This window comes from Rhinatrema bivittatum, chromosome 11 (genome assembly GCF_901001135.1).
Source record: "Rhinatrema bivittatum chromosome 11, aRhiBiv1.1, whole genome shotgun sequence".
Classification (NCBI taxonomy): domain Eukaryota; kingdom Metazoa; phylum Chordata; class Amphibia; order Gymnophiona; family Rhinatrematidae; genus Rhinatrema; species Rhinatrema bivittatum.
Genome location: NC_042625.1, coordinates 76,528,956 through 76,554,170, shown reverse-complemented (window position 1 = coordinate 76,554,170; position 25,215 = coordinate 76,528,956). Strand labels below are relative to the sequence as shown.

At 47.2% G+C, this 25,215-nt stretch overlaps 1 protein-coding gene across 1 annotated transcript in view; it reads right to left on the bottom strand.

The window, feature by feature from the left end:
- ZNF541 (zinc finger protein 541) overlaps positions 1-25,215 on the bottom strand; it is a 123,262-nt gene that overhangs the window by 86,613 nt on the left and 11,434 nt on the right. Inside the window, exon 5 of the mRNA XM_029619078.1 lies at positions 15,361-15,419. Coding sequence (XP_029474938.1) covers positions 15,361-15,419 — 59 coding nt within the window. The remainder of the gene's footprint in view (positions 1-15,360; positions 15,420-25,215) is intronic.

Genomic DNA, 25,215 nt, shown 5'->3' with positions numbered 1-25,215 from the left:
CCTCTTCCTTCTTGGAAACAACAAAATAAATGGGATAGTACCCCGTATTTTCTTGCGATCTGGGAACAGGAATTACGGCCTTAAAATCCAACAACCTCCTTAACGTAATCTCCACTGCTACTCTCTTCTGTAGAGAGTTGCATGGAGAGATCATAAAAGCATTCGTAGAAATTATAGAGCATAGCCATCCCTTACCACTTCCAGGACCCACTGGTCCAGTGTAATCTGAGCCCACCTTTGATAAAAGCAAGATAGACACTTCCCTATCTCCTGATCAAGTAGATGAACCCCCACACCTTCATTGTAAAAATCGAGTTGATCTGGCCCCAGAGCCCGCATCTTTACGAGGCTTCTTAGGCTGAAAGGACTGAGATCTTCCGAAGAAATGAGACCTTTGAGTACTTGCTTCTTTGTAAGGACGAAACCGATGGGAATCTCTGGAACAATCCTTCGCCCTAAAAGGACGTGACAACGCCTTCTTGTCCTCCGGCAATCGAGGAACCTTGGATTCGCCCCAACAATTCATCATCTTCCCCAACTCATTTCCAAATAAAAAAGAACCCTTAAAAAGTAACATTGTGAGATTGGACTTGAAAATAGTGTCTGCCAAACAATCTTGCAGTCACAACTGGCACCTAGCTGGTATCATGGAAACCATCCCTCTAGCAGCCATCTGCACCAAGTCACAGCCCACACTGGCTAAGAATGCAGCTCCCAATTCCTTCACCAATTTGTCATCAGACTCCTCTCCTTGCATCTCTTCAGAGAGTCACAAAGCAGCCTGAGCCACCAGGCAGCAGCAAGGAGCAATTTGCAAATTCATTGCCATGGCCTTGTTGCGTCCGTCGGTCTCAAACGTCTTCGACCTCTGTGCCTCACCTTTCTCTCTGCTCTCTCCGCTAGCCTTGGGAAGATGGCTACTGCCGCATCTGCTTGCCACTCTCTCCGGCGTCCCCAGAACAGCTATGGCAAGGCTATCCGCCATGTTTTTCCTAAGGGCCTCCTAGGGTGTGCGCGCGGACGCCACCCACATCTTTATCCAAGTCATGGCGGGGGCCTCCCCCTCGAGTGACGTCACGCCATCCGGGTATTTAGCCTGCCCTTCGTTTGCTAACAAATCGAATTAGCAAGGATTGGATTTGCCTCCGGTCTGAGCTACTCTGCCGCTTCCGTGCTGCCGCTGGAAGCTCTCTCTGCCCTTCGGGGTATTTCTCCTAACCTGGGTACCCGCTCCTCGGGGGCCCTTTGATTTCTTACAGGTGCCTATCTGGGATACCAGGTACTCGCTCCTCGAGGGCCTGCACTCCCTGCCTTGGTGCCTGTAATCCAACTACTTCTGCCTGCTGGGATCTACATCTATACAGTAAGTAATCTAACCTTTATCAGTCTGTCTCATCTACAGCCTGCACTGGGAACCTGCAACCGGAACTCCCTATACTATCGTGTGCTGCTAACATCTACCATTGGGAGACGGGTCTCCTCTGCCGAGGGTCCCTGGACTGCTACTACTGGATTACCTTACTACTGCCACCTCTGGTAGTACCATCCAGCTGTATAATAAACGACAAATCTCTGTGTTTGCGTGTCTCGAGTGTAGCCTAGTACTGTGGTTCCTCACGGGGCTCCTCCCCGTGGGTGAGACCATCAGAGTTCCCAAGAATCTACTCCAACACCTCAAAACCATAACAGGCCTCAAAGGCCTGTTTAAGGATAGCCTCAATCCTCCTATCCTGAGCATCTTTTAGAGCTGCCCCTCATTCCACCAGGTTGATGGTTCACGTGGTAACAGCGCATACCAAGGCATCCACCTTTGGGAATCACAACTGTTCCCTTGCCTTCAGATCCAAGGGATACAAACCCGCTAAGCGTGCCCCCCCCCCCTTAAAACTTGCCTTTGGGGCGTTCCACTCAAGGTCAATTAACTCTTGAATGGGATCCAGGAAGGTAAAGAAACAGGATGTTTTGCGTAAAATGACCAATATGCGATCTTTTTGTAAGCCCGTAGCATCAGCCCGGTCCACACCGAGCATCTTCGGGGTCTGAGTCAACAGACTCGGTACCTCATCTTTGTGAAAAAACCGGAGTAGAGTCCGATGTGGCTCCAAATCAGGTGGAATTTCTCCCTCTTCTAGAGGGGAGAAAACAAGTCCCCATCGGAGTCATCCAACATATCATGATCCACATCCCCCTGAATATCTCCAGGAATAGCCTCCCTGCAGCATTTGCCTGCAGTAACTGACAACTGGGAGACCTTCTTGTAGGTTGCTTCACCTCCGCTGGGTACCCCTTCAGAAAAGCCTGCAGGCCCTGGAAAAATTCCGCCCAGGAGAATTTCAACCTTCAAAAGGTAGCTCAGCCTTGGCTGAACTGTGGTGCCGAAGCACCTCAAGCAAGTGACAAAGGTGCCCACTGGCCCCAAGATGAAGAGGCTGCAACTCCATCCACAGGCAACCGACTGAGGATGCCTGCCAACAGTGGCAGCAAGGTCTGTGTCAAGATTTGGCTGGGTTGGGTCACCTCACATGGAAAGAGTATTAGCCTTCCCTCTCCTGTAACTACCATAGGAGTGTCAGTGTGCTGGTAATTAGTGGCGTCCGCAGGGGCAATGGGTGGAGAAAGCGAGTCAGGGACCGAGGTTCTTGCCAAGGAGATTGCAGGCTGAGCTTTGGGCATCACTGTTCTTGGCAGTGATGGCCCCAACTGAAAATCGGTAGAGTTCGCCAGTCAACCTCAGGCTGGTGCTGACGGAGCCAGGGCAGACCCAGAATGATATTAATAACTGCTTTAGGCAGAACATACAGAGAGATCTGTTCCCCCTGCATGGACAGGGGAGCCGTAGACTTTGCGATATGTCCAGGCAAACTTTCTCCATGGACAGTCGAAATCATGATTGCTGGATCTAGGGGAACTGTCGGAATTCTATACTGATGTACCAGGGATTCATAAATAAAATTCCCTCCGGCTCCAGTGTCAAGGAAGGCTTGAGCATCAAAGTGGCTGTCTCTGAATGAAAGACGCACAGGTACAAGAAATTGGGGAGGTGTGCAGAGGTAGGCTAGGGTGGCCCCTCGCACCACACCAAGATGCAGGATTTTTCCCAGCCTGACTGGACAATGGTCAACGAAGTGCCCTAATGCACCATAATACAAGCATAATTAGAGCCAATGACGCCTCTGCTTCTCTTCTAGAGATAGCTTGATACAATTCATCTGCATCAGCTCTTCTGGGATGCTAGCAAGTTCTGAAGCCAGCATGGGTTCCATAAGGTCAGGGACCAGATGGATGGTTCGACAAGCTGAGCCTGTCTCTTTGGCTCATTCCTGGAACAGATTTATTTGCACGGCTAGATTGATCGGCCCCTCCAGAGTAGATAGTAGCCTCATCGGCAGCCAGCTCATCTTTAATGCATTCTGAAGGTCCTTGTCAGAAAATTGCAATCAGTGGAATTTGGAGGCTTTGTGTAGAAGTGCATCTAGTATTCCCCCACAGACCGGGAGTCTTGTGTGATCTGCAAAAGTTCAGACAACTTGAAATTGTGCGACCTGGCTCATAAAATGCTTGTCGAAACTCTTGCAGAAAATGTGCCAGATCCCCCAAGAGTGGGTTGTTCTTTTCCCAAAGAGGGAAAGTGCAAGCCAGTGTGGTGTCACCCAGCAGGGAAAGAATGTAAGTTATCCTGACTCAGTTTATCGGAAGTAATTATGCCTGCAGCTCGAACTGCATCTGACACTGGTTAAGAAAGCCTCAATAGGAGAGGAAGTGACATCATCTCCAGAAATGGCAGCCTAAAAGCGGAGCTCCCGACCTGACTCTATGATTAGCTGTCATCCCGACGTTGCTTTTGCTTACCCCAGCAGTGTGAACACGGGAGAGTTTCACTTTTTCCCCCGGTATGTCACAACCGAAGAAAAAAACAGATTTGAGTAAGTTTTCCTTTGCCAGCTGGGACGTCTCTCAGGCTCTCGGCTGCAGTGAGGAGGAAGACACTGCCGCTGCTGGCCGTGATCCCAATGCGGCAAAGATGAGCTCTACCTGGGTGATGAAATGGAGGTGATACCCTCGCAGGCAGACTTCCACTGATGGTTCGCCGAAATTCACCAGGACATGGCGCATATTAAACAGGAGTTCGGCAGCATGTTTGCAGAGCTGCGGGGCGAAGTGTTTGACCTTGGTAACTGTGTGGCAAAGGTGGAATCACGGGTGGAAGAGCAGGCCGCTGATGCAGTGTCATGCTGGGAAGAAGTGGCAGGCCTTTCCCATTCGATGGTAGAGATGGAAGAGCGTGTGGAGGACCAAGAGAACAGGTCTAGGAGGTTGAATCTGTGCTTTCGGAGTGTCCCTGAACTGCCTGCATTTAAAGATTGCTTTCGGGTAGTAACTAGTATTTGTACCCAAGTGCAGGATTCTGAAGACGTAGCTGCACTCTGCCTGATATTAAATTTGAGAGAGCACACAAAGCCCTTGGCCAACCCAGAGGGAACCTCCCTCGTGATATAGTAGTCTGTTTTCATGACTTTACTTTGAAGGAGAAAGTAGCCATGATGGCCAGGAAAAACGGTCAAATTACATGGAATGACCATCAGGTGGACATATTTCAAGATCACTCTCTGATTACCACCTGCAAACCCAGAGCTTTTCGGGCATACTCTCTATCTTAAAGCGTGAGGACATCCATTACAGATGGACTTTTCCATTTGGCCTTCAGTTTACTGTTCAAGACCAATCCATTGAAGTGAAAACAGTGGAAGCTGCAGCGGAGTTTCTGCATAAGGCTGGTATTTCTGTTCCAGTGGGGGAGTCCACAATGATTACTAGGTCTCGTTTGGAAAAGAAAAGTGATCAGCCTAAATGGCAGAGAGTTCAAGAGGCCAGTCAGCGTCTCAGGAGGCAGCCAGACTCACACTTATCATCTGGAACGGCAAGTGTTGGATGAAGAATCTATATCAAGGGCTTTTTATGTATTTTGTCCTGTTTTTCTTATGTCTTCTGATATGAATTTTGTCTCATTCACTGCTGGGACGGCTTTTCACCATGTATAAGTTGACTGCCCACATCCATGATGGTATTCCGAGGTTTGAAAGTACCTGGAGTTCCTTTATAGCTTGGAAGGCCCTCACAGGTTCAAGCTATGGGACCCATTGGTTCAAAGGTCACAATTGTTGGAGTATTTGTATGTATGAGATCTAATCCTGGGGAACTAGAGATGGGGTTGGGTGGGGAGGGTTGTACAGGGGGTAGGGTGGAGAGGTGGTTATGGGGGTAACCAAAATGTTGTTGGAGCTAATAATGTGTGCTCGGCACTGTGGTTTTGATATCTTGATTATAATCTGATTTGCTGTTGTCGTATTCTGTATATGCTATTATTGCTAATAAACAGTAAATTACAATAAAAAGAAAGCCTCAACAGCTTCTGGGATCCCCATCATAAGTAACAGGTGGAGGCAAGTGGAGCATGGAAGTAATAGGCTAGATCGGTGGAGTAGGAACTGGAATCACTGGAAGTGGAGGGGCAACTATGCCCCACAAGACACTGGTAATCTGGTAAAGTTGACCTTACTGCTGTTGCAACTGGTAGACTATCCCAGTCTGAGCAGTGGCCTGGGCTGAGTTCATCGAGCCCATGGCCTCAGCAATCTGCAATGGATATGGGGTGTGGGAGCTCTTAGTGCCGTGGTGTAGTTGACAGAGTCTCGAGGGCAAACCCCAGAGGCCTATGCTGGCAGCGGGCAAATAGACTTGATAATGGGCCAGACTGGAGCTTCACTTATACCAACTGCCTCCCCCTTGGGTTGAGTCCTTGGGTTCTGGTGACTGGCAGGACATAGGCAGAGCCCTGGGACAGAGATCATAGCTACAGTCCAGGCTACAGGCATCATGGTCAGATCAAAGCAAGAGGTCAAGATCCAGGTAGCCAGCAATCATAGCCAGGTCCAGGCAAGAGGTCAAGATCCAGAGCAGCAAGCCAAGGAAGACATGGACACACAGGAGACACTGTCGAAAAGAATGAGGTGACGAAAAGAGCAAGGAAGGCAGACTGGATAAGACTGCAACTAGAAGCTGAGGCAAGGCAGGGCTGGAAGACAAGACAAGGCAAGGCTGGAAGACGAAGCAGGAACCAAGAACGCAGAAGCATCACATACTGTACAGGATACAGGAGGCCCGCTGCTGAGGTGAAGACTAGCATTCTGAGGAGCCCTTATATGTGGAGGCTGCATGATATTATCAGGATGCGCCGTGGGGACTTTCCCACTATGGGCCCTTTAAGAGATCAGCTGTTGGACGTGATCGCACCTAAGGAAGCACGCCGGGAAGCTGGGGTCATGGCAGTGTCCTGCTACATTGGAACGGTGCAGCAGCAGGGGTGAGTGAGGCAGCTTGCAGGGCCATTCCGCAAGCAGTCGATTTTAACACTAGATAAGTCTAAATATTTCCACTTATCCAACTAATTGCCTGATTCACTAAGGCTTTTCTCCCATTCTGTGTCTATTGGAAAATATCTTGATGAATCAAATCCTGATGGGCCGATGCTATACCGTGCGATGGCTGCAGCACATGATTGACGTGTGTCCATATTCGATTCAAAAAGTGTACAGAAAAGCAGAAAATACTGCTGTGCACAGGTTAGGAAATTGAGTGTCCGTTTTCCTAAGCGGCTGTCAGCCACCTCTCTCAGGTGCCCACTGCCAAGGAGGTGCTAGGGGCGCCTAGGAAAGGTGGCTGTCAGCCACTTAGGAAAACGGACGCAATTTCCCCTTGAGTCTCCTTTTTACCGCGACAGCCCATTTGCTTGTAGCACTGGGTGCCCTAAAGAGGTGGATTTGCATGCGATAAAGGAACGGGCACTCAATCATGATGCTGATATTGCACTGGCCCGTAAGTTAGCTGGGTAAGTAGCTATGCCCTGAAATGCCCCCGTCCCACCCACCACTTAACCAGTGAACTATTTAGCTGGATAAATAGTTATCTAGCTAAGTGGTGGCTGCTGAACCTGGCCAAATATTCAAATAAAGCCACTTTGCCAGCTAAGTCCAAACTTATCCAGTTGTGGTGCTGAATATCAACCTCCTTTTAGGACAACTTTCATGCATACAAATCATGTTTTCTGCACACAATATGCACAAACCATGTTTTATTTGCATGAACCATGTCTTGTGCACAGTCAGTCTAATTATGAAAACTGTCCATGTTACACTATTTGTACGCAGAAGTGGCAGTGCAGAGCACTAAGCTAGTATTTTATAAACTATGTGACAGGAACAGTTAATAAAATACCACATAGTTCTGCCCGAAAATAGGCACATATGTTACAGAATGCACAAATCTTTTAAGTGCAAAATAACTAATGCGCATGTAATAACCTAGAATTAACGGAGAGTCAGGTATGTTATAAAGTATGCATGTACATCATTCTGAAAATACTTGCATATGTACTTGGAATCACCAGTTCACCAATACTTCCACAAGTTCACCCAAGCTTTCACCAATTTACATAGACCAGGGGGGGTCGCCAACTCCAGTCTTCAAGAGCCACAGCCAGGTCTAATTTTCACAATATCCACAGTGAATATGCATGAGATAAATATGCATGCACTGCCTCAATTGTATGTGACTATATCTCATGCATATTCATTATGAATATCCTGAAAACTAGTCCTGTTTGTAGCTCTTGAGGACCAGAGTTGGCTTCCCCTAACATAGATGTTTTACACTTCACTCTGAACCACCACCAGTTTGCCCAAACCTCCCACCTAAAACTGCAGACAAAAGACAAGTCCAATTTCAATAGCACAAGTCAATTAGCAGGGAAAAAAGTGTTCTGGCAAGTTTGGTAATATATGCACATGCACCTTTTACAAAATAGCAACGTCTGCGTGTACCCCATAATCCCACCCCATAACACCGTTTTTTTCCCCATTAAAATTTATGTACAATACCGTAAGTACACGCATACTCTCAAAGTTTATAAAATATATATATGTTTGTACATTATATTTTTAAATGCACAGTCTTTGAAAATTCACTTGACTATGCATAATTTTGTGCACACAATTTTGGGTTAGCACACTTTTAACTCCCAATGTATTAGCATACCATTAGCTTACTATATTGTGCGTTAACTTTTTTAAACTCAAGTAAAGAAAATAAGCTCTGAAATTCAGCACATTTTACTCACATTTTATTACATCAGGACCTGAGATTGTTTTTAATTTTAAACCCCTGACTCTTCCTGATCTTGACTCTCTCATGTCAAATATGTTTTTACTATAATACTTAAGAAACTACTAGAAATTATTTGTCTTGTCTATGTGTCTCAACTAGATTGTAAACTCCAGTGAGGAGGCATTATCTATACATGTGTCTGTACAACACTACACACATCTAATAGCAGAAATGTTAAGTGGTAATAATAGTTCTCCAAGCAATCCTCTAAGCTCCTTTAGCAAAGGGTCCAGAAAAGCATCTGTCAGCAACCAGCAGAGAGCTCAACATACAGCAGAAACCTCAAAACCTACAACTCATGTGTTGATGTTGTTATGAATTGATAGATATTGTAACTCTTTGTATCTGCCTTACTACTTGGTATTACTGCTAATACAAAATAGTGCAGCTAGACTAATTATAGTGGGTAAAGAGCAAATTGACACCAATGCTTACCTAGAAATGTACGAGCAAAATTTAAAATCTTAACTGTCATTTTTTAAATCCTTATTCGGGTGAGGACCAAGACAGTTGAGAGGTCTTCTGAGTTGATATGTCCTGACCCAAGCTTCAAGATTAGCCAATGAAGCCTGCCTCTGTATACACTCTGAGAAAGAATTTAAGCCTATCAGGCTTCAGGGACATTTGTTCTTCGTAAGAATAGGGCTCCAGTATGATGTATATTGTATTTTGTATTAATTTTGTTAATGTAATTTTTATTTGATGTATTTTGTATTATTGTAGTTTCTATAGTATATGTAATTTTTATCTGCTGTGAACTGCCTTGGCTCTACCACTGAGAAAAGGCATTATCTATGTTCAAGAATAGAACAGAATGTACAGTCCCGATTCTTTGGATTTCTCTCCCAAAAGAAGTTTGTTTTGAGAAAAATCATCTAGTTTTCAGATGGCAGATGAAGACTTTTTTACAGCTGCATTTATATGAGTCGGGTGTAAGACTGATCTCTTCTCAGACTTTTATTCTTTTTGTATTATATTGGGCTGAAATATTTTAAAAGAAAATTGGTTCTTACCTGCTAATTTTCGTTCCTATAGTACCAAGGATCAGTCCAGAGAAGTCGGTTGTGTATCCCTACCAGCAGATGGAGTCAGAGAACAATTAGAACTTTGGGCACTGCTACATAACGAGAGTGCCACCTGCAGTCCCTCAGTATTGACCTGTATCCAAGCCAAACAACCAATACTAACGGGCGAAGGGGCGACCAAAAACCACTGTCCCCCACTTCATCCCAAGGAAACAACATGAGTAAATAAACCATTAGAAAAAAAACTGCTCCAACAATCATATTCTGCAAAAAAGGAGCTCTATGAAAAACTAGGCAAATTGTAGCCAACACAGTCTTTCGGTAACTAAAGTAAGGGGTGGGCCTCTGGACTGATCCTTTGTACTATAGGAACGAAAATTAGCAGGTAACAACCAATTTTCTTTTCCCTATAAGTACAAGGATCAGTCCAGAGATGTGGGATGTACCCAAGCCACCCTGCACTGGACGGGAACCCGAAAGACCCGCGTGTAGAACACTTGCACCGAAGGACGCCTCATCAGAGGCCTTAACGTCCAAGCGATAATGTTTAGTAAATGTGTGCAAAGAGGACCACACCGCCGCCCGGCAGATCTCCTGAGGTGATAGCAACTGACACTCCGCCAGGAAGTAGCCTAAACCCTGGTGGAATGAGCTCGGAGACCAAAAGGCACTTGGTGGCCATGGACCGAGAATGCTGAAGTAATAGTCTCTTTAATCCATCGAGAAATGGTTGCTTTAGACGCCTTGTCCCCTTTCTTTGCACCCTCAAAAAGAATGAACAAATGATCGGAGCGTCTGAAGTCATTGGTAACCTTTAGATAACACAATAAGACCCGACGCGCATCCAAAAGAAGAAGATCCTTGTCCTGAGGCAACCCCCTGGAACCCTGCAGGAACCCTGGAAGCTCCACTGTCTGATTAACATGAAAGGCCGAAACCACCTTAGGAACAAAGGAAGGAACCGTGCGTAACGTCACCCTATCGTCATGAATCCGCAAAAATGGATCATGGCACGACAGGACCTGCAATTCAGAAATCCGACGCGCCGAGAAAATGGCCACCAAGAACACAGTCTTCAAGGTTAGATCTTTCAGGGAAGTGGTGCATAGAGGTTCGAAAGGGCGCCACAGAGCACACGCAATACAAGATTTAAACTCCAATCTGGACAAACCGCACAGATGGGAGCTCGTAAATGTTTGACCCCTTTGAGAAATCGAACAATGTCAGGGTGTGCTGCAAGCGAACCACCGGCAAACTTTCCCCGCAAGGCTCCCAAGGCCGCTACCTGGACCCGAAGAGAATTAACGCCAAACCCTCCTTGAGCCCCTGTTGCAGAAAATCCAGTACCAGAGAGACCTCGACCGTTAAAGGATCGCAAGAGCGCTGATGACACCAGGTCTCAAAAAGTCTCCATACCCTCACATAGGCCAGGGAAGTGGACGGACGTCTTGCCTGCAATAGAGTGGAAATAACTTGTTCAGAATAACCACTCAATCGTAAACGTCGCCTCTCAAAAGCCAAGCTGCGAGAGAGAAGCGATCCTCCCAATACGAAAAGATGGGACCTTGACGAAGTAGATGAGCCAGCTGCAAAGGCCCCTCTAGGGTCAAGCGAATCAGATCCGCGAACCATGGGCGGCGTGGCCACTCTGGAGCCACTAGCACCACCCTTCCGGGATGGAGTTCTATGCGACGGAGAAGCAGACCGATGAGAGGCTGGGGGGGAAAGGCTTACAACAGAATCCCCGTTGGCCAGGGGCACACCAGAGCGTAGAGACCGACTGAGCCTTGTTCTTTTCGATGGCTGAAGCTTTGTGTCTTCGCATTCTCCTGCGTTGCCATCAGATCCAACTGTGGGACCCCCCATCTGGCACAAATGCGGTTCCATGCTTCGGGAGACAGTTCCCACTCTCCCGGGTCGAGTTGTCGCCTGCTGAGAAAATTCGCCTGCACGTTGTCCACGCCTGCGACATGTGACGCGGCAATTCCCCCGAGATGACGTTCCGCCCAAGCGAACAGAAGACGTGCTTCGAGCGCCACCGCGGGACTTCTCATCCCGCCCTGTTTGTTGATGTAGGCCACAGTCATCACATTGTCGGAGAACACTCGAACCATGCGTCCCTGAATCCAGGGTAGAAACGCTTGTAGGGCAAGACGTACCGCTCTTGTCTCGAGATGATTGATGGACCACGAGCCCTCTGTTGGAGACCAAAGCCCTTGGGTGGATCTGGTGTCGCACACAGCTCCCCAACCTGACAGACTCGCATCGGTGGAGACTATCAGCCAATTCAGTGGGTTCAAATCCACCCCCTTCTCCAGATTGTCGCGCGAAAGCCACCAAGACAGACTGGCTCTGGACTCTGAAGCAGAGAAAATGGTAGGTGGAACTGCTCCGACACCGGACTCTACCATGACAACAGTGCACGCTATAGCTGACGTAAGTAGGCGAACGCCCACGGAACCAAGTCTAAAGTGGATGCCATGGATCCCAGCACTTGCAGATGATGCCACACAGTGGGTGTTTGTCTGAGAAGAAACGCCTGTATCTGGCTCTGCAACCTGGCTACCCGGTCCGACCCCAGAAAGACTGCCTCGCAAGGTATCGAAACGGGCTCCCAAATAGGTCAGCTCTTGGGTGGGTTCCAGATGACTCTTCTGAAGATTGATGACCCATCCGAGCGATCTCAAGGTGAACATCACCATGCGAACCGATCTTTCGCAGTCCTCCCCGGTCTTGGCGCGAATCAGCCAGTCGTCCAGGTATGGATGGACCAGGATCCCCTGCTGCTACCACCACCATGACTTTGGTGAAAGTTTGAGGAGCCGTCACCAGACCAAATGGAAGGGCCTGAAACTGGAAGTGTTGTCCCAAGACCTTGAAGTGTAGAAACCGCTGGTGACATAGCCGTATCGGAATATGCAGATAAGCCTCCATAAGATCCAGGGACGCAAGGAACTCCCCCGTCCGAACGGCAGCCAGTACCGTTCGCAGGGTTTCCATGCGAAAACAAGAGATTCGGAGATAACGGTTTACCTTCTGTAGGTCTAGGATGGGACGAAACGTGCCCTCCTTTTTTGGAACCACAAAGTAAACCGAGTAACGTCCCCGACCCTTTTCTGCCTCCGGAACTGGGACAATGGCCTGTAGCTGGATCAGGCACTGCAGGGTCTCCCGTACCGCTTCCTGCTTGCTGCGCGAGGCCATGGGGGATTCCACGAACACCTCCCGCACGGGACATGAAAACTCTAGAGCGCAGCCTTCTCTGATCACCTCCGGGACCCAACGGTCTGAGGTGATCCTTGCCCATTCCGTGAAAAAACTGGACAATCTGCCTCCAACAGCTTCGACGACGGAATGGGGACTCGTGGCTTCATTGGGAGGGTTTACTACCTCCTGTCCCGAGGTGTCCAGAATCTCGGCTGGGACGACGATCTCCTCGAAAGGACTGTTGCCGTCCTGAGGTCTGCTTAGACGTGGAAGGCGAGGAATACCCGCTGGAACAAAATCGGCGTGAATCCCAAAAACGCAGCCGCGAAGGAAACACCTTTCTGGTGGGCCTTTTATCTTCCAGCAACTTATGCCCCTTAGATTCTCTGAGTAGCTTTACCAACTGCTCCAGTTCCTCACCGAACAGGAGCTTACCCTTAAACGGGAGGTTACACAGCTGAGATTTTGAAGACAAATCCGCTGACCAATTGTGCAGCCACAGCAGTTGGTGCGCAGTCACTACAGAAACCATGCTGCGCGCTGAAGTTCGCACTAGGTTGTAAAGCGCATCTGCTACATATGCGATGCCCGCCTCCAAACGAGCGCCCTCCAAGGCGGCACCACTGCCAGCTCCTGTAGTGGCGTTAGAGGCCTGAACCCAGCACAAACATGCCCTCTGCATAAGGCTGACGCAGATCGTGGCCCGAAGACTCAATGCAGCCACTTCAAAGACTTGCTTCAACTGGATCTCCAGCTTACGGTCCTGCATATCTTTTAAAGCGGCAGCACCCACTACAAGAATAGTGGTCTTCTTTGTCACGGCCGAAACCGCCGCATCCACCTTCGGAATTTTCGGAAGATCCAAGACATCTGTTGAAAGAGGATAGAGCTTGGCCATAGCTCTGCCCATCTTGAGCCCCGCGTCCGGTGCGTCCCACTCGCGGGTCACCAGCTTGCGAACCTTTTTAGGCAGTGGAAAGGACGAAGTGGGCCCCCGTATTCCGTCAAGAACCGGATTAACCCCATCCCTATCTGATTCTTCCTGAGAGATCTTAAGCCCCAGAACTTCCTGGGGAATAAGAGGTCGTAGTTCCTTTTGCTTAAAAAGGAGGACCACGCTGGAATCATCCCCTTCTGTGGGTGGCAAATCATCATCATCTGCAGCATCTTGATCAGGATCCCCAAGATCAGGAACCAAATCCAGAACTCCGGAGGGTGGAGGCGGGGTCTGTGGCCTCTGGGGACCATCACTTCCCCCGCGGGCCTGCTGTTCCTCGAGTCAACCCTTCTTGAGCGGCAGCTCGGAAAGACCCACTGACTGAATTTGCCTCCTGAAGCCCGCCTGCTTTCTGGCCAGGAAAGCCTGGTGCATTAACAAGACAAACTCTGGCGAATACCCCTTCGGGTCTCCATCTGCCAGAATGGGATCCTGAGGAGCCGGTTCACCCAGTCCCCCAGCGCTGTCCTCCGCCACGAGGGCTAAGACTGGAGGGGATCCTTCCCCCACCGGAGCTGAAGAAAAAAATGCGCGCCGAAACTGAGGCGGAAGAAAAAAATGCCGACAGGCCCGTTGCAATGGGTCGCGCTGCAAAGCATGGTGAGCCGCACCAAAAACTGGCCGGCGAAGAAAACACTTACCCCGTCCCTTCAGAGTAACCCGGAGCCCCAGGAGTAGAGGGAAAGGGGGCCGGAGGGCTGCCAAACATCCCGGAATGCCTGCAAGGTTGGCTGTCCCGACCCGACTCCTTACCTCAGCTCGAAACCAAAGAGGAAGTCTCACTCAGTTTTACTTTTTTTTTTTTTTTTAACTTTACTGAGTCCTATAGAGCAGAGAGGGTCGAAGGAGCAGCTTTGGGGAAGCAGCCACAGAGGTGAGTAACCAGGAGCCCCTGGTCTTCACACTCTGAGTGGTGACGGCCGAAACCCAGACGGAGGTAACCAACCCCCCAGACGTCTGGCTTCGACTGAGAGATGGCCCACGAAGGTGCCTAACACCTCAGGAAGCAATCCTGAAGAAAAAAACCCTGAGAAAATAAATCTAACTAAACTGAAATATTAACTAAGACTGCAGGTGCCTCTCTTCCAGCTGCTGGAGTCGGAGAAATACTGAGGGACTGCAGGTGGCACTCTCGTTATGTAGCAGTGCCCAAAGTTCTAATTGTTTTCTGACTCCACCTGCTGGTAAGGATACACAACCCACTTCTCTGGACTGATCCTTGTACGTATAGGGAACTTGGTTTTAGAATGATCAGCTTTTGTTGGTTATATAACTTCATTTGTACTAGAGGTTCATATGCTGTTTTGATTATTATGTATATTGTTTAAGTTTTCATTTTTACTATTTATTTTGTATATGTTTTTTAGATTATATATTTTATAAGTTTTATTGTGTTTATGTGAATGTAATATTTATGCCTTATTCTCTGTTCTCAGCTTTGGGTGCTTTAAATTAAATAAATAAAATATCTGTGCAGAAACCCTCTGCACTTCCTGCTTATTAAAAATGGATTGTTAGGCTAGGGCTCTGTTCTCCCTCCTCACAAGATTATCAGACAGTGACCAGCCACTGTCTGATAATCAGGGAAAAGAAAGCCCAAACTGAAAAGTCCATTTTCATGGTGTTTGTACCTAAGAGGGTAAACAGAAATCACATTTTGAATATTAAGTGGATGTGAGCTGGAAGCCACACAATCCATATAGATGGATCTACCATAGCTTTTCTCTTTCATGCTTTTCAGTCCCAGAGCCAACACAGAGTTTAACAAGAACACTACAGACTTGCACATTGGTTTGCAGAGGATGACATGAAGTGCTTTAAATTGATATCTAGCTCAGCTCCAAAATGTTCAAAAGCCAGAACTGCTCAGAAGAGCCCTGTTACAGCATCCAAATTTTCCTCTGCACTTACCATCCTGCCAATAAGCTTCCCTCTTTGACAGCACCAGGAAGGCTATAGATGCTTCCACCCTGCAGGTCAAAATATAGTAAAATAATCTTTGGCAAGGCTTACTATTTATCAAGAGAGACACTTGCAAACATAAAATACCTAAGGCCCTGATTAAAAGTAAGGGTCACATTTAAGTTTTGGGCTAAAGCTGTGCAAGAAAAAACTGCAACCACAGAAACATAGAAGATGTTGGCAGATAAGAATCACAAGATAAGGGATATTCAATTCCGGAACTCATGAACCACAAACAGGCCAGATTTTCAAGATGTCCGTAATGAATATGCATGATATTGAACTGCATGCACTGCCTCCATGGTATGCAGATCTGTCTCATGTAAATGCATCACTGATAACCTGAAAATCCAGCCTATATGTGGCTCTTGAGGACCAGAGTTGGCCATCCCTGAACTAGGTTCACCCAGTCTGCTCATTTGTGCCTATCTACTGTGCTGTTACAGATTTTACACAGTTTATAATCTTCTCCCTCCCTTTATACTGCCTCCCTCCCTCTATCCCTTTTTGTATGTATCATGAATATTTGAATTATGCCAGTGTTTTGGCTCCTATCTACCAAGATGGAAGTCTGCCCCAAGTATCCAACACCTCTCAGTTAATAAATATTTTCTCCATGGACAAGCCGGATGGATAGTCCCACATGTGAGTGACATCATCACATGGCACCATATTTGGAGAATGTCTGTTCATTGGCTAAAAATCTAGAAGGCTTTGCACACATATGGTAGGCACAGAACCAAGTGGCCCACAGCAAGGCTCCCTCAATTTTTGTTCAGCAGCAGTTCCTCGCTTCACAAAAGTTCCCTTAGATTTTTCAGAATTTTCATCCTTTTCCTTTATTTTTCTCTTAAAAAAAAAAAAAAGAAAAATAATGTAAATCTTTTAACTTATCGGGAGCCCTTTTTTCTAACCATGGCCAAGAAAAAGGCTTCAGGTTTCTACAGGTGCTCAGCCTACAATTAAAAAAATGTCCCTCACAAGCACACACAATGTATTTACTGCCTGAGAATGAATCATGATACTGTGAGTTGTTCTGTGTGCACATGCAGGCCTCTCTGAACTATTAAACCAAAGGTTCACCTTCAAAAATTGTTTTCACAACTGTTTTCACTAAACTTGTCAAATCACAAGCATTTAGTTACATAAAGGATGACCAAGGGTTCAAGTAAAATAAAGCTGAAGAACACCCACTCTATAACCACTTTGTTACCTTAAAACAGGTAACGGTGAGAGCTGCTGACTCTGAACAAGTTTCTTAGCTTACTCATCTTCTCAGTCCATCAGACTTATCCCCCTGGCCCTGAGTATGAGGTCCAAAAGATTTACCCTCCAAATAAACCACACAAAAGATACATCTGAAGCACGTGGAGTCCATATTAGAGTCTAAAGGCTGACATCATAGAAGTCTGCCCTCCTAAACAGGCCAGACAGAAGGATGTGCTGTTGAAACCATTGAGCATCTACATTGATCCCTTGGAGCTTCAATGTTGATGCCTCTTGTGACCTTCAGGAGGCAATAGAGCCTACAGCTTCAATGCTAGATATTCTCCAATATTATGACATCCTTAAGAAAACATGACTGTGCTAGTCCACCAAATACTGTATTTACAGACCAACTCACTTTTTAACTGGTAGCAACAAAAGTGGATGCAAAGTATAAGATCACATCTATATTGTGGTTTTGTCTATGCTCAACTGCCTTACCAGTAGGTAGTGGTGAAAACATGGAAAAAGGCAAAGAAAAGGAGAATTAATTCTGCAACTCTAGCAGACAAAGATCAACAGCTGCTGGATTCCTTTACTAAGAAACTATTCCATTCCACCATGTTATCAGCATGCATATCTTCCTATTAACTGCTAAAGGGACAATATTTATACACTATTTTTGAGAAGATGCATGAGAAATTCCAGAATTCTGAGCTTCTCTCATATACAAAATGCCATGACATCTTTACCCTGATCTCTGAGAGCAAGAAAAGTGACAAAGCCTTGTCCAAACAGCAAAAAGAACATATGTTTTGCCATATTGGGTCAGACCAAAGGTCCATCAAGCCCAGTATCCTGTTTCCAATCCAGGTCACAAGTACCTGGCAAGATCCTAAAGGGTAGAAAGATTCTATGTTGCTTATCCCAAGGATAAGCAGTAGATTTCTGCAACTCCATCATAACAATGGTATATGGACTTTTCCTCCATGAACTTTTCCAAATCTTTAAATGCAGCTATACTAACAGCTTTAATCACATACTCTGGCAACAAATTCCAGAGCTTAATTATGAGATGAATAAAAAAATATTTTCTCTCATTAGTCTTAAATGTATTACTTAGTAACTTCGTTGTCTGTCTCCTAGTCTTTGTACTTTTTGCAAGAGTAAACAATGTGTTCCACTCCACTCATTTTATAGACCTCTATCGTATCTCCCTTCAGCTATCTCTTCTACAAGCTGAAGAGTCCTAACCTCTTTAGCTTTTCCTCATAGAGGAATCATTCCATTCCCGTTATTCTCTGTACCTTTTCTAATTTTGCAATAAATGTTTTGAGATATGGTCATCAGAATGCACACAAAACTTAAGATGAGGGTGCACCTTGGAGCGATACAGAGACATTATAATATTTTCTGTTTTATTCTCCATTCCTTTCATAATAATTCTAGCATTCTACTTGCTTTCTTGGCTGAGCAGAAGATTTCAACATATTATCAACAATGAAGACTAGATCCTTTTCTGGAATGGTGATTCCTAATGTGGTACTTTGCATTGTGTAGCTATAATTTGGGTTACTCTTCCCTAAATGCATCAATTTGCATTTGTCCACATTAAATTGCATTTACCATTTGCATGTCCAGTATCCCAGTTTTGCAAGGTCCTCTTATAATTTCTCACAATCCTCTTATGATTTAACAACTGTGAATAATGTTGTGTAATTGGCAAATTTGATCGCCTCTTTGTTGTTCCCATTTCATTTATAAATATGTTAAAAAAAAAAGCAGTGGTCCCAGAACAGATCCTTAGAGCACTCCACTTTTCTCCACTGAGAAAGTAAGAAATTACTACTTACTTGATAATTTTGTTTTCTTTAGGACAGTCAGATGAATACAGAACAAGGGGGTTATGCACCTCTACCAGCAGATGGAGACAAAGCAAGCTGACATCACAGTATATATACTCCTGCAATGACATCAGCCTGCCAGTATTCTTTTCAAAAGAAACTGTGAACAGACTAGCAAAAAACCTAATTAAAAACAGATAACCATTTCAATACTCAGCCAACAGGCAAAAGTGAGCTCAGACAAGAAGGTAATAACCCTAGTCCAAGGACAAGAGTAATAATTATCAGTAATCCCTGAAACACGTAAGCACACAGGAGGATCATTATGCAATCATTCGGCAGCCAAGGGAGGAAAGCAGGATTCATCTGACTGTCCTAAAGAAAAGGAAATTATCAGGTAAGTAGTAATTTCTCATTTCTTAGCGTCCAGTTAGATGAATCCAGAACAAATGGGATGACCCAAGCTACTCCCAAATACGGCGGGAGGCTGCCTGTGGTCTAGTCAAAACCGCATGCAAATGCCGCGTTCTCCCAGGCCTGAACATCCAGACGATAATATCGGAAAAAGGTGCAAAAGGATGACCACGTCGCAGCTCGGCAAATGTCAACGGGAGATAACAATCCAACTTCCACCCATGACACTGCTGAGTCCTAGTGGAATGAGCCTGAGCCTGACCAGGTAACGGCTTCCCAGCATCCACGAATACAGCCGTGACTATCTCCTTAAACCAGCAAGCTATCGTAGCTCGCAAAGCTGGTTCTCCCTGTCTAGTACCGCTGTGAAGGACAAACAGGCGATCCGACTACCACAAGGCTCTGTAATTTCCAGATACCTGACAATATGCCTCTTGACATTCAAGGGTCACAACGGGCGACATTCCTCTACACTCTCTCTGTGTCCAGAGACAGCAGGGAAATGGAGTGAATCAAGAGAAACTCAAAGACCATCTTTGATAAAAAAGAAAGGAACAGTATGCAGTTGTACCATCCCTCAAGTCACCTGCAGAATTGGGTCCTAGCAAGACAAGGCCTGCAGTTCGGAAACCCTATGTGCCAAACAAATTGCCACAAGACATGGGCATTGGGACCACAGCCCTCAGACCAAGGAGCCTTGCCAATGTACCTCCACTGCCCACCACTTCTGCAGGAAGTGGCAGGGAGACTCCATCAACATGTTCCAAGGAAACTGTGAAACTCCATCACATATCCTTCTCGAATCACCCCTAGAACCCACTGATCCGATAGGATATCAACCCACCTCTGATAAAAGAAAGCATCCTCCTATCTCCTGCTCCTGGGGGTGGGTCAGCAAAACTTCACTGGGAGGTTCCACCACCCGAGCCTGCGCCTCTTCTGGGTTGCCGGGGACGAAAGGACTGAGACCCACCAAAGAGTCAGGGCTCTGAAAAGTCGCTCCCCTATATGGCCAACAATGCTTGGATGGTTATACGAAGTGGGTCTCAAAATGAGAAATATACATGCATGTTATATCAGGTTACAAAAACACAAAGCCTAATAAGTAACCCACAACAACAAATGTCAAGTCTTTTCAATCATCCACCTTGTGATTAAGTGAACAGGTATAGTGCTGTAATAATAAACTTGAAATAATTTCCTCAAATCAATGTATCCAGCAAATTAAGTGCGTCTGAAAATAATCCTGATGATGAAATTCCAAAAGAAGCCCGACTCGGCTGATGTTTCGCTTGAAAAAGCTTCATCAGGGGTAAAACAATAATCCAATTTCTAACATTAGCAACGTCTTTATGGTTTAAACCTTGCATAAATGCCATACATGAGCAACAGCAACTTACAAAGCAGTTTCAGCTTCCTTTCCAGAAAGGGTAATCTTATTAACAACATAAGCACTAAACAGTACTTTTTTGATTAAGATCAATCCAGCAACAAAAAGCAATGCTGCGTGATCACAGGCCAAATACAGCAGGCTTGAACTTGCAGCTGAAAACTTCTTTTTGACTTCCTACAGTGACTGCAGCCTGTGTCCCAATCTCAAGAAAAGGTCCAGTGAATGAATGATTAACATACCTCACCCATTTGTGGGCTTAGATGTCTGAATCATGGGTCCTTTGCATAGTACAGACTAAGTTTCAAAGAAGTCCTGCCACACAGACCTCACTGAAGATGGGTCAACAAGACCAAGAGGTCTTGATAGCAGAAATCTATGTTTTCTCAGTGTGACCAGACTTTGCCCTCCCAACTTTATGTATTCATTTCTTCTTGCAGTGCAGAGGGACCGCCCTGGCCATAGAAGCACATGAGCGGACTGCTCTGCCCTACCACCATCATGCGTGAACTTAATATTGTTGAAGTAATGTAAACAGCCAGATAATTAAAACATATGTTAACTGTAAGATATGCCCAGAAGTATCCCTTCAATGCACCACTGGCTGGCTAGTTGCAAATACCGCTACATGCAGGTTACCCCCATGCAGAAATGTTTCACCAAAATTATCTTAGGTTACTCCAATTCTTCATTTTCATCTTCTGGCCACTAGGGAACCTCTGTGTTTATCCCATTTCCATCTGAATTCTGTTACTGTTTTTGACCTCACCACCTCTTCAGCGAGGGCATTCCAGGCATCCACCACCCTTTATGTGAAAAAATATTTCCTGATGTTGTTCCTGAGTCTACCCCCTTGGTGCTTCATATCATAACCCCTAGTTCTACAGTTGACTTTCCACTGGAAAAAGTTTGATTCTTGTGAATTATTAATTCCTTTCAGGTATTTAAAAGTCTGTATCTTATCTCCCTCTATCTCTCCTCTCTTCTAGGATACACATATTTAGGTCCTTCAGTTTCATCTCATATGTCTTTTGCTGCGGGTCTGATTGCCTTTCTCTAGACCATTTCTAACTTATCTCTATCCTTTTTAAGATAGGGTCTCCAGAACTGAGCACAGTATTCCAGGTGAGACCATAGGGCATTATCACTCTGTTGTGACTGTCGCTGCCCGATGTCTCCACTCCGCCCTCCTTACCTCTCTGGCGACTCCTCCCGCAGTTGACGGACGTTTGGCTGCCGCGGTGTCTGCCTGCCGTCCTCTCCGGTGTCCCCGGTCCAGCTTGAACGCTGCCTCCCGCCATGCTGTCCAGCTGCCTTGGGGCGCGCGCGCCACGCAGCCCTGCTTCAAATACTTTCTTTGGCGCAAACCTCAGGTGCGTCCCCCTGGGATGACGTCACGCATCCCGGATACCAAAAGCCTACACTACTGCTAGCCAATCGAGTTAGCAAGGTCAGATATTCGTACAGGAATTCCTTACGAATGGGATTCGCTCTCCGTACCTAGCTACTCTGCCCTCTCCATTATTTGGACTTTCTCTATTTGGGGTACCTGCTCCTCGGGGGCCCCTCTCTTCTCTTTCAGGTCGCTGTCTGGAACCGGTACTCGCTCCTCGAGGGCCCATGTTCCCAGACTCACTGCCTGGACGTCACTTCTGCCTGGAAGATACCTCTGCCTACACCATCAGTGAGTTACCATCTACTTCTCTCAGAGCTGTTCCCTGGAACCAGGTACTCACTCCTCGAGGGCCTGCCTCTATTCCAGCTCCTGTGATTCCTACTGAGAGAAACCGCTGTGTGAGTACTCAACCAATGAGGCTCTATTCCAGAACCCTGCATATACTTCATTGTACTCACTATCTCAGTTTCTCTTCACTACAGCACAGCCATTGTGGGATCGCTGTTCCAAAGCCTGAGGGACTACAAGCCCAGCCGGGCTGCATCTCTGCTCACTACTGCCAGCTCTGGTGTCTCCTCAATACTCTTAATAAAAGATCTATCTGTGTTGTGTGTCCTAAGCTGAGCCTGACCTGTGGCCCCTCACGGGACTTCCCCCCATGGGCGTGGTCAGCAGCCACAGTGTCCAAGGGTCCACCCAAAACCTTACAAACAATAACACACTCCCTTTTTCCCATTAGTTATGCCTCTCCCTATTCAGCCCCGCATCACTCTGGCCCAAGTCACTGCTTGTCACATTGCTTTATTGCCTTCAGATCATCATCTCAAGAAGCCTCTCCCAGTCCATGCACATCAGTTTTTCATCCCCCAAAACGTACAGCTCCTTTGGATTACCACTCCCCAAATGCATGACTGAATTTTTTGACACTGAACCTAGCTGCCAAAACTCTGACCACTCCTCAAGCTTTCTTACATCACCTCTCATTCTCTCTACTCCTATCAGAGGTCTGTTGCAGATCTTCGTGTCATCTGCAAAGAGACAAATTTTCCTTCTATCCCTCATGTAATATCACTCACAAGGATATGGTGTTATGCTCACGCTTGTGAACCCTTGGGCCGACAGGAGGATGGTATACCTTAGGAGGAAGATCCGTAGGTTCTCCCGTCGGGTGGCGAGGCAGAACAGAAGATGCGACCAGCTGACCCTCGGCACTGGAGACTGAGGCGACTGTGGAAGCAGACGAAGAGTCGTAACGTCAAGGAGAAGAACGGAGTCTTCGCCACTGGAAGTCCGCGGTCCCCCCAGGAGGAGCCCATAGGGACCCGGACCGCTGGGACTAAGGTGGGCCCTTGGAGACGATGGTCCAGAAGAAGTCCGAGGTCAAGTGCCAGCGGGTCGTCGCTTACCAGTCTGAGGTCTTATACCAAGGGATTGCCGCTTGCCAGTCCGAAGTCACACACCAGGAATCACCGCTTGCCAGTCCGAAGTCACACACCAGGAATCACCGCTAGCCAATCCGAAGTCAGGAACCAGGAACACCAAGACGAGACAGGAACAAGGATCCAAAGTACAAGAACTCACCAAAGCAAGCAGACCTGACTACGTGGGACGTTGCCAAGTTGAGGAATGAGCAGAGGAAGTCTCCTTATATTCTTCCTCTGCTCTGGCTCATTGGAATCAGCTGCAAGTAATTAAAGGGACGAGGTCCCTTTAAATCTCAGAAGGAGGCGCGGCCTCGTGCCTAAGATGGCGGTGGCCATCTTGGATCAGGCCGCGGAGAGGAGCTGCCTGATGCCGCGCGGGAGGAGCAGGGTTGGCTCCTGACCCGGAGGCCAACTCGGAGGCCCGTGCCAGTGCGCGGGGACAAGGGGGACCGACAGTAGGCGCCTTCCCTGATGCTGCCGCGGCGGGTCGCCATTGCAGTGAGGTAGGGGGACGCGGCCACGGGCACCTGCGGCGGCGGAACACAACATATGGTACAAAGCATGCTCTATAACTGATCCACTCCACGTATCACTCTTTTCTCTTCAAAGTGAGTCTACTTATCTGTTGTCATCTATCAGTCAATCAATCTCTGATTCCACCACTTTAGGACCCACTCCAAGGCTGTTCATTTTATTCATGAGCCTCCTATATGGGACCATATCAAAACCTTTGCTGAAATCCAGGTAAATCACATTAAGTGCTTTTCCTTGATCTAATTCTCTAGTCATCCAAGTAAAATAATCACTCAGATTTGTTTGACATGACCTTCTACTGGTAAAACCATGTTGTCTCAAATCCTGCAACCCAGTGGATTATAGATAGTTCACTATCCTTTCCTTCAGCAGGGTCTCCATTAATTTTCCTATCACCGAAGACTAACTGGTCTGTAGTTTCCAGCCTCCTTTCTACTTCTACTTTTGTGAAGCTGTTACATAGGGGGTGTTTTAGTGTGCCCTTGGGCCTCAGCCCGACCCCAGACAGATCCAGGGCCGAACCGAGGGTTGACGGCGTGTTCCAGCATGGCTGACGGTCTTACCCCCTGCCAGGCCTGCAAGCTCCCGAGGCCAACAACATGATGATGTTGGAATGTGAATGGTCCTCCGACCATTCCGAGCCCTTTCGGACCTGCCGCTTGGATCGGCATGGAGCAGCAGGCCTGGCCCGAGGATGAGGACAGACGGGCCTTGACATGAAGACATGACACCAAGGTCGATGCAACGGCATCGCAGACGAAGACATGACACCAAGGCTGATGCGGACGGCATCAGAGACGAGGGCTGGATCAAGACATGACACCAAGGTAGTTGAGGACATGACACAAAGGCTGATGCGAAGACATCACGGACCAATGGTCGATGCGACGACATCCCGGACCAAGGTCGATGCGATGACATCAGGAGCAAGACGTTGACATGATACCAAGACTGATGCAACGGCATCCAAGACGAGATGAGGAACTTGACGAAGTCCAGACGAGACGAGAGCTGGGAGGGTGAACATTGGCACTGTCTCTCGGGGTGCCCTACACAGTCCACCTGCGGGACTGGTCACGGACCACCCTGTCCCACTGCATGCCCTACACAGCCCGAGAAGGCTGGTCACGGACCACGCTGAGAACGGGACGAGCGCAGGGAAGAATCCAGTCGAGGTGGGACTCCGATGACGAAGCCAGATGTCATCCGGAGTGCCACAAAGGCTGGCAGGACATGACGGCTCAGGAGCACAGGAACGAATTCCACCTGTAGGCAACTCCACGCTCGGGAAAGACATCATCCGAGAGAGCATGGCCTGACAGGACCAGAAGGCTCAGGAGCGCTGAAGCGAACACCAAGAAGGGCAGGACACCAGGAGGCGAAACACCAGGACACCTGGACAAGGACCTCAGGCACGAAGACTTGACTTGACATGAAGAGACGAAACGAATAGAAGCTCCATAAAGAAAACCTGACGGAGCTCTGGTAGGCAGGAGTCTCCACAGTGAAGTAACTCCGATGCAAGGCGAAGACTGAAGTGACGGAGCAGCCCTTTTATAGGGCTGGAGCAGGAAGTCCATCCATAGGTGGGGCCAG